The sequence below is a fragment of the Teleopsis dalmanni genome, chromosome 1 (genome assembly GCF_002237135.1).
Source record: "Teleopsis dalmanni isolate 2A chromosome 1, ASM223713v2, whole genome shotgun sequence".
In the NCBI taxonomy this organism is placed as follows: Eukaryota; Metazoa; Arthropoda; class Insecta; order Diptera; family Diopsidae; genus Teleopsis; species Teleopsis dalmanni.
Genome location: NC_051846.1, coordinates 163,338,428 through 163,348,374, shown reverse-complemented (window position 1 = coordinate 163,348,374; position 9,947 = coordinate 163,338,428). Strand labels below are relative to the sequence as shown.

The 9,947-nt window shown below is 29.3% G+C and overlaps 2 protein-coding genes across 2 annotated transcripts; both read right to left on the bottom strand.

The window, feature by feature from the left end:
* Positions 1-2,598: 2,598 nt before the first annotated feature.
* On the bottom strand, positions 2,599-3,779 carry LOC119669245 (pancreatic triacylglycerol lipase-like). Its single transcript, XM_038079072.1, has 3 exons — positions 3,734-3,779; positions 3,499-3,658; positions 2,599-3,379 (listed from the first exon to the last, which is right to left on the bottom strand). Exons 1-3 carry the CDS (start codon positions 3,771-3,773, stop codon positions 2,650-2,652), a joined length of 930 nt encoding a protein of 309 aa, XP_037935000.1. The 5' UTR covers positions 3,774-3,779; the 3' UTR covers positions 2,599-2,649.
* A 4,291-nt stretch (positions 3,780-8,070) lies between these two features.
* LOC119666613 (pancreatic lipase-related protein 2-like) lies at positions 8,071-9,171 on the bottom strand. Its single transcript, XM_038075894.1, has 3 exons — positions 9,103-9,171; positions 8,885-9,038; positions 8,071-8,815 (listed from the first exon to the last, which is right to left on the bottom strand). Exons 1-3 carry the CDS (start codon positions 9,152-9,154, stop codon positions 8,071-8,073), a joined length of 951 nt encoding a protein of 316 aa, XP_037931822.1. The 5' UTR covers positions 9,155-9,171.
* Positions 9,172-9,947: the final 776 nt, after the last annotated feature.

The window sequence follows — 9,947 nt, the reverse complement described above, 5'->3', positions numbered from 1 at the left end:
TTGACACTCTCAACAACGTCCAATGGGTCTATAGCAGCATTAATTCCAACTAAAAAATGTATAATTTATATTTTATATATATAGTATTTATATAATTTTTAATACCAAAATATGTTGAAAAACATAATAGGATTAAATACGTGTGCATATTGAATAAAATTCACTGTCAACTGAACGTTTAGAAAATTGTTTCGCTTAAATATTATTCAAAGTAACCACTTTATTCAAATTAGTTTTGTTATAGATTATTTTTAATTAGTTTTAGAGATAATTTTAAAAATATACCTCAAATTAATTACTTTAACACAGATAAAAATTAACATAATAATTAAATTTTATAAATAAAAATAATATAATAATTTGTAATTTGGATTTGTATTATAATCCAATTCTAGTTCTAATTTGACAGGCATGAGTTCTAGGCGTGGCACTTGCAGTCCAAACAAATTATATATGGACTATAAACTAATTAAAACATAAGTATAAGACCACTGATGATGAGTACTTGGCAATACTAGAAACAGCGTTGTATAGTCAGCCAAATTTCAATGAATTAACTAAATTTTTGTTGTTGTCTTTTCATTTCTATTTTATTCTATTTAAAAGTTAGAACTTTTAATTAGTTTCTTTTCGCCATGAGACGCGTCACTCTCGGCAAGAAAATATTAACATTAAAAAATTTAATTATGTTTTATTTTGAATAATAATATTAATTCACAAATGAAATACAAATTGTGTTTCACTTTTAAGAAAAATATAATATTAGTCTTCTTAAGTAGATAGACAAACATTGGTCTAGCATCTGAACTAAGGAATTGGATTAGAAGTCGTGCTTAACAAATGATCAGCTACTCATAGCAAAGCAAAACATGGCTTAAATTATAAAATATATATATTAAATAAATATATTAAAAAATATAAAAATCTGTTTATGCATTTTACTGTATTTTTTTTATTATATACACATGTAAACACTTATTTAATACAATTAAATTTTTATATTAATTAAAAAATTATTAAACAATAGTTTAATAATATTTTATTTTATTTTTAATAGTTTTATTACTATTGTTTATAGTAGTAAACAACTAACAACATTTCCTGAATGCATAGCAAACAAAAATGAAGAAAACTGAGAAAAGGGAAAAGGTGTATGGAAGCCCATAGAAAAGGAAGGCATATGTAGTCAACTACGAAACTTTTACCCGGGGCCTACGCAGAACATTTAAATGCTCACTCATTTAGCGCACTTTACAAAATGGTATTTTAATAAATAATCATTAAATACAGAAGTTGAATAAGTAAAATATATTTCTCTACGGTTAGCATCAATGTATAAAAATAAAATAAATTACTCTTATAACACCCCTAGCAGCCGTGAGTTATCCGACCTAACAACGACGCAATTAAATTCCTTACAACTGTACGAATTAATGAATATAGGTTGTAATGAGTGTCAACATCCGCATCCGCAAATGAATATCATCTTCACATATTATAATAAGTCATCTTCATTGACATTTATATCTTACTTTTAGTCTACATCTTCACCTGCAAACACATCATATTATATTATAATATATGTGGATCTCTTTTGTTTCCTTATAGAATGAAACCATCCGTTCAAGACATCATTTTGTATATAATGTGACACAGCAGACACACTAAGTCTGCAAATCATAATAGCTTGTTGCCTCTTCTTCTGCTGTACTCATCCATCAGTACCGTTGGTTCTACCTTGCTTTTAAAATTAAGAAACTGAAAAGCAAAAGTGTTTTAAACCATTAATAACATTACATGGTGAGAATTAATTAAGTTATTTTTATTATAAGTGATTGAATCTTATTATATTTACTCATGTCTGATTACTTCAACTTTCTAATCATCGATGTTTTTATTGTTAAATTATTGAACACATTATAAATTCACACGCCACCAAAATAGGAAGCCATCAGATGAAGAAAATAACTACTGAAATATCAAGTTATTTCTTTCGACCGATAAAATAATTTTTATTATTAAACTCCATTTTTTTATCATCTTCTTATTTCTAATGCCATATCCACATCCTCTACCACAGCTTTTAAAATTTCAAAATAAATGATCGACTTCTACTTCCTCATATAATATTAAAACTTTAAAAAATTAAAGAGTAAATAAGTAAAGTAAATCGATACGAATAATCTTCAATGAATCATATTTATATGAGATACATCTCGCCATAAAACAAATTTTTTAAGAAGACTTTATCCAAAAAAAAATATATTCTTATCGAGTATATCGAGCCTTTACGAGTATATCTCAATCATTTAATATACATATATGATAAATTTTATATATGGAATTAACTTTATATAATTCTACGAGAATGAAACTTTGTCTCATATGGCTTACAAATTGTATAGTTGACCTAATTATATATAAATGTACCTTAAATATGCTATTATTATTCTCTTTAACTAACAAATATTTAGATAAATTCAATATACCGTTATCAACCAAGTATATTTTTATTGACAATAAAACGCAAACTATTATATATATACCTCGATAGAAAAAAACTTTATTGATATAAAAATGTGGTAAAGAATATTTATGGATATTTATATTATTGGCTAAATACCAATGTTTCTTTAAACCTATATCATATTAAACGAAAAGTGCTAGCTTTGAAGCATCTTTAATATCAAAATAGAAAATTCCTGGTAATTTATTCACAATCAAAGGATCTCCAACTTGTATATCGACTTCTTTATTGCAACCGGTTTCTTCCATAATTTCTTCAAATGAGCTACACTGATAGATGGGTGCATATGAATAACCTCTCACTCCAGCAGCATAAATCAGAATAGATGTTTGGTGAGAACAAAAATCAGCAAATTTATCAACGTCACAATTTATTTGTCGACGACCCCAATTTGGATAAAAAGAGGTATGACCAATTGGCATTGCAATGCCGTTCCTTCCACTCGAAGTGTGTATCGTTACAACATAATTTGCATCGGTTATTGACAAGCGTTGTGAAGGATCGTTAATATTAATAAAACCCAGTGCTGCATCAAGACCAACAATTGATTCAATTTTGCCTAATTTAACTTGTTTTCCTGCAAAACCAGCAACATGTGCTCCCAAACTATGTCCAATTACAACCAATTCGTTAAAATTTAATCCATAATTGGAATGCAAAAAGTCAATTAATTTTCCGACTGCTGTACCTACTTCAGGATATACTTTCGATGCGACTGTTACGTATTCCGTAAAGGAATACTTGCTCCAATCAACAGCAATCACATTATAGTCTCCTGTCGCTAAATATGCTTCTCTTATAGGACGATTTGGTACTTGCTCATAGGATGCAAGAAATCCATGAATAATAAATCTAGGGATTTAAAGGAATATTTCATTCAAAATATGCAATATATATGGTAATAATTATCAAATATTGTAATTTGTGTATTGTAATTTGTAAACATTGAAAAATTTTAAAATAGTACTCACTTGGTCTTACGTGAACTATCGTAATTGGACACTGCTACAGAATTGTCTTTATAACTGATTATTTGTGGATCTTCCGGATTTTGATTAGTGTAGAGGTAGAACTTAACACTATTAAGAACGTCCAATGGGTTTATTACAGCATTATTCGCAACTGAAAAATCTGTGGTTGGATTGGGATCATAGAATAAGGTTTTTACTTAGTTACTGTAAATATTATTTATTCAATCTATATTACCAAAATACGCGAAAATTAATAGAATTATATATGTCTTCATGTTGAACGAAATAAAACTTTCTGATGAACTCTCAGAAAATGTTCGAACTTATATATTGTCGAAAGTAACTAGTTTATTTAAATAAGTTTTATGATAGATTACCTTTAATGACTTTTTTAGATAATTGTTCAGATATTTTAAGCTAATTACCTCAATTCAGAAATTGCTCTAAGTTCGTTATCATTTGTTATTATAGTTATTCGACAAGTACCTTAATTGATACTATATTGGCAGGTCATGCAGCCTATTCTATGTATTTGCCTTTTATTGATTGGCCTATCCTGTAATCTATATTGGTATTTTACAAGCTCATCTTCAAATTCTACAAAAACTACAATCTCTTGGCAATGCAGATGTAGAAGATAATTTTAACAAATTAAAAATTTAATCGAGTGAATATCATTGTTTTTAAATGATTTTTACTTATACGTAGGCTTCCTTGTGGTTCTTGGGCTTATAACATTAGGTATTGCCAGATGAATTTTGACATTTCTGTTCGAAATTTTGACATTCGCTAACATAAATGTCATTACAGCATTTCAGTTTACGCGAACTTGAGTTATTTACATCGATTCTAAATTGTGTCGAATTAAATACTGAACATTTTCATGCGATGATTTTTTATGATTTTCGACGCGAATTAACTAGAATATGATACATCGATTAACCTAGTTAAACATTTGGTGATGAAACACCACATCCAGCGAGTTTAAAAAGCTGATTCAATGAGTTAGAGCCTGGACTTTGTTTTATCCATTTCGTGAAAAGATGGATGCAGTGCGGGAAATAATTGAAAAATGAGAAATGAAAAAATACAGTCGAGGTAGTTCAAAAAACGTGTACGACATCTTATGTGTCCGAAACAAAACACTAGTACCTTGTTTGGTTCTTCCAAAGTGAGCAGAGCCCGACAAAAAATTGTCCACGGACGGAGTAAATTCAAGAAAATGGTCGCATATTTTTTCAGAAAAATCTCATGTCGGAAATGTACCACTTGAACAGTGAACGCACAATGAATAATCTAAGTAATACAGAGTTATTTTTTTGACGGAAGTCTTCAGAGTATTGAAAAAAACAACCCGTCGAAGATAGATCATCCCCCACTACGACTATGCGAGCTCCTACACATTAGCTCAAACAAAATTGTTATTGAGAATTCAAAACATCAAATTGATGGGTCATCCACCTCACAGTTCCTACTTTGCCTGTAATGACTTCTTCTTGTTCCCAAACATTAAGAAGTAAATGTGTGGCGAGCATTTTTCTTGAGACATTCAAAACTCTGATTTTGGAGATACCAACTTCAGAGTGGCAAAACAGTTTCGAAAATTGGTTTAATCGAATGCAAAAATATATTGATCATCATGGAGAATACTTCGAAAAACAATAAAACCATTTTCACTGATTAATCACTGTGTTTTCATTATAAGGCGCAAGACTAGAAAGTAGTCCCTCGATATTAATTAGTGGTTTTAAAAAAAAGGCAATCATTTAATTTCTTTTCATTTTAAATAATTTATTATATACAATAAGTTATTTTGTTTAGATCATCAATTTGGCTTTCGCCAAAAACATAGCACAATAGAACAAATTCATAGACTTGTCAGACATATCCATAGTGCGATAGATGGTAAAAAATATTGTACTGCTGCATTTATAGATATTTCACAAGCTTTTGATAGAGTATGGCATGAAGGCCTTCTTTTCAAACTAAAACTGAATCTACCCCTAAATTTTTTCATATTTATAAAATCATACCTCTCGGCAAGACACTTTTTCATTAAGCATGGAAACGAAACTACAGTACTTCATGATATAGAAGCAGGAGTACCTCAAGGTAGCATAATGGGACCAATGCTTTATCTTTTATATACTGCGGATCTTCCCCTTACCGATGAAAGTGTTATCGGTACATTTGCAGACGACACAGCTTTTTTATCAGTTGACAGTGACCCAATCCGTACTTCTACCAAACTTCAAACCTGCCTCAACAATGTTGCTCTCTGGATGAAAAACTGGCGTATCAAACCGAATGAATCAAAATCTGTCCAGGTAACATTTACTACAAAACGATCTACGTACCCGCCTGCTTTTATAAATAATACTGAATTACCACAAGCTTTATAAACAAAATACTTGGGCATACATCTGGATAGTAAGTTAACCTGGAAATCACACATATTCAAAAAGCGTAAGGCCCTGGGTCTTAAATTACGAAACTTATTTTGGTTCCTCAACCGAAACTCCAAACTGTCACTCGAAAATAAGCTGCTCATATACAAATCTGTACTAAAACCTTTATGGAGTTATGGCGCCCAATTATGGGGTACTGCAGCAGACTCAAACCTGGCAATTATTCAGCGTTTCCAATCTAAAACATTGCGGATGATCACAAATGCACCTTGGTATATAACGAATGAACAGCTACATAAACAACTACATGTCCGAACAATCAAGGAAGAAATAGCCAGTATTTTAAAGAATTACGCTCATCGCATATATATGCACCCAAACCCGCTGGTGACACACCTGATGTTCCCTTCCAACACTTTTACAAGGCTAAGAAGGAAAACATCTAGAGATATTTTAGATATGTATATGTAAATCACACACTGTTACTTTAAATATATATGGATATGTCACTGGGCATAGTCCATACGTGTCTTTCTTTTTCTAGATTGTAATAATTATTATTACGATTTATAATTATACATTATTACTTATTGTCATTCATACCTGACAGATTGTAATAAAATAAATGGATCTCAAAAACAAACAAAAAAAAAAAAATAACGCCTGTCATATCGTTAACGACTTTAGTGCAGTTTTTCTTTACCGGCGCTATATTGTCAACGACTCTGATTAATGTCACTATCTATAGGACAGAGTTATCCGGACGTGTAAGTTGCCTCTTTTACATAATTACCGCCATTGTACAAATTTTTCCTCTTTACTATTTAAAGAGAAACCACTGAACTTACTGCAGATTTCAGCAAAGTAACGAATGAAATCTTCCACAGCAATTGGTTTGATCAGGATAAAGACTATAAACAAACCCTAGTATTTTTCATGCAACGTTCACAACTCAAAATGGCAGGTCATGTAGCCTATTCTATGTATTTGCCTTTTATTGTTTGGCCTATCCTGTAATTTATATTGGTATTTTACAAGCTCATCTTCGGAGAAAGGATCTTAAACTATTGCACAAAAATATTATAACTTTATACAAACGGAGGGAACACGATTCTCTTGTTGCGAATACTAGGTCGAGTTCTCATGACATGTACCCACAGCTACAATATGACATTATGCATAATTTTTATTTTGAAAACACTCAGCACATATCGATCCTACTTTTTAAATGTAGAGGAGGTCTTTTTTATCTGAACGGTAATCGTCATGAAATAGAAAATATATGTCATATTATTGGTGTCTGTCCAAATTTCAGAGAACATAGACGTATTTTTTTTTTATAAAGCATTTCTGTCCGAAGAAGAAGTGAAAGCCTTGTTAAACGGTAGCAATATTTATAAACTATATAAATTTATGAAAAATGTTTTAAGTTGGAAGATTAGAAGAAGATTAATTATTGATAAATTTATATAAATAATAATGTTAATAATATGCACCATAGTGTTAATAATATGTGTGCCAATCTGATACACAACAAATATGTTATTGTCAATTTAGATTTTAAATAAAATTCTATGAATTTGGTAAGTGCTGTATGAATTTTTTGAATCACTAAATAATAATAATAATAATTCATTTTTTTATCTGAACTCATTCATATGGTACAAAATATTTAGTTTATGCATTTACATAGATAAATAATTATATACGAATTGCAAATCAACTGACTTTTCAGCAATCAGCAAAGCAATTAACTAATAAAAATAAAATACAGTAATTAAGTTAACTGTTGATAATATATGGGTAATAAGCTCTAAGTTACATTAAATATGTAACTATTCTGAATTTACTTGTATATATTTATATATATATTCATATATATATAAATTTAAATTTTCAAAATTAATTTATAAAAATAAAATTATTTTAATTAAATATTTAAATATAGAAATATATGGAATATAGAATATAAATATAGAAACGACTTTTATTTGCAACAATCTTAAAATAGGAATTTAAGTATTTAATGCTAATTATTTTTTTAACAGATTATTTGTCATATACGTATATTTAACATTTGTAAAGCATAATTAATTTAAATGGTGCAATATCAGAAACACAATGCTATAAATGCTTTCCAATTGAATTTATTAATACGCCAGTTTCAATTTAAAACTAATTTACTGCTTTTACCAACATTTAAATAGTATTCGTCCTTAGTACTAAAATAATATATTCCGTCAACCCTTTCTATATCCAAAGGATCACCAAGCCGAACATCAACCAATTTATTGCAACCTATCTTTTCTTTTATTTCTTCGAAATTATCACACTGATATATAGGTGCATACGATTTCCCTCGTATTGAATCGGAATAAACTACGTTCGCAGTGTCATGCGAACAAGCACCAAGTAAATCGATTCCGCAAGATGGGAGAGCACGTCCCCAATTTGGATAAAATGTCATATCTCCAATTGGTCTTAAGAAACCCTCGCGACCACCAGTAACTTGTAGAGTTAAAACAAATTTAGCGTCAGTCCTTGCTAAGTGAGTCGAATTTAGAGGATAAAAGTATAATGGTAATGCTGGATCGGATCCGACAATAGCACCAATTTTACCGCGTAATACGTTTTTACCACAATATCCAGCAATATGTGCACCCAAGCTATGACCTATCACAACTAATTCGTCGAAATTTAAAGCAAAGTTTTCATTTAGTAAGTCTACGAAATCAGCCACTATTTTTCCAACTTCGGGAACTCGTTTCACAGCTTGTGTATAAATCGAATATGCATAAAAACTCCAATCAACGCTTATTACGTTATAGTCACCTGTTGCTAAATAAGCATTTCTGACTGGAGGATTTGGTGTCCTTTCATAACTGGATCTCCAACCATGTATAATAATCCTGGAAAATGGAGAAAATTAATATAATTTAATTTTAAATAATTTATTTTTTAATACATTCATTACTTACTTGGTTCTATGTTCGGGATTGTAGTTGGATATATTTATTGAATTTAAATCATATATAGATAAAATCTGTGGATCTTTTGGATTCTCACGGGTGAAAAGGTAAAACTTTACTATATCAGTACCATTTCTTCGAGTAGACCCTTTTGTTGCTATTACTGAATGCGTTTAAATGACTTAAAATATTAAATTAAAATTATTTTTATCACATTTAGTACTTACATAACACTAAAAATATGCTGGAAAATATACGAACAATTAAGTGTTTACACATTGCGAATAAATTGTTAATGTGACATAAAAATTTGTTCTTTTGCCATTTATATACTGAAACTTCTAAGTAAAATTTCCAACACTTGTTTTATATAGTTTTATGCCCCCATGAATGAGTAAATAATTTATTCATTGAAAATAATTAAGTAATAATTTTTACAAAATTTACATAAATAATAACAAAACATACTGTACCATATACTCCTATGTACTTTAAATAGCATCTAACATAGGTATAATAAGCTACGTGTTCTATAAATATTTTTTTGTATCTAAATATATTAGTTGAGTTGTGAAAGTACTATCCGAATAATTTCCAATATCTGATGCTATCTATTATTAACCAATGAAACTTTCAAAATACTTGCATTTTTAGAATTTCACTCTACTGTTTGATGATCTTACAATGATTTCTTAATTATTTAAGAGTAATACTTTTAATGTTAACATAAATACATAAAATTAAAAGAAGTAATATCAATAGTACTTTGAGCAATTTAACCTTTCTGAAATCATAAAAATATATTTTATTTTAACTTTTCATTAAATCAGTTATTTTTTAAAACTTATTGTCTTAATCAAATTAGTGAGTGATAGCAGAGATTCGAACCTTTATGTTTAACCAAACTCATAACAAAGGCGGTAATCATATGTAAAATATTTTTTTACTATTACCCATCACTATTGAATAATATTCCGATTTCGTTCTGTTTCAACAACAATTACTAATAGTATCAGGTTTATAAAGCCGATCAAGCAATTTTATTAGGTATAAACGCCAGCGACCATTTCTT

Bases quoted from the DNA above. Each gene is read 5' to 3' on its own strand.
- LOC119669245 (XM_038079072.1), bottom strand. From the start codon at position 3,773: ATGAAGACATATATAATTCTATTAATTTTCGCGTATTTTG. The intron at 3,659-3,733 runs GTAATATAGATT...ATCCAACCACAG, and splicing joins ATTAATTTTCGCGTATTTTG to ATTTTTCAGTTGCGAATAAT. The intron at 3,380-3,498 runs GTGAGTACTATT...TTAAATCCCTAG, and splicing joins GATAGTTCACGTAAGACCAA to ATTTATTATTCATGGATTTC.
- LOC119666613 (XM_038075894.1), bottom strand. From the start codon at position 9,154: ATGTGTAAACACTTAATTGTTCGTATATTTTCCAGCATATTTTTAGTG. The intron at 9,039-9,102 runs GTAAGTACTAAA...AAACGCATTCAG, and splicing joins CAGCATATTTTTAGTGTTAT to TAATAGCAACAAAAGGGTCT. The intron at 8,816-8,884 runs GTAAGTAATGAA...TCCATTTTCCAG, and splicing joins AATCCCGAACATAGAACCAA to GATTATTATACATGGTTGGA.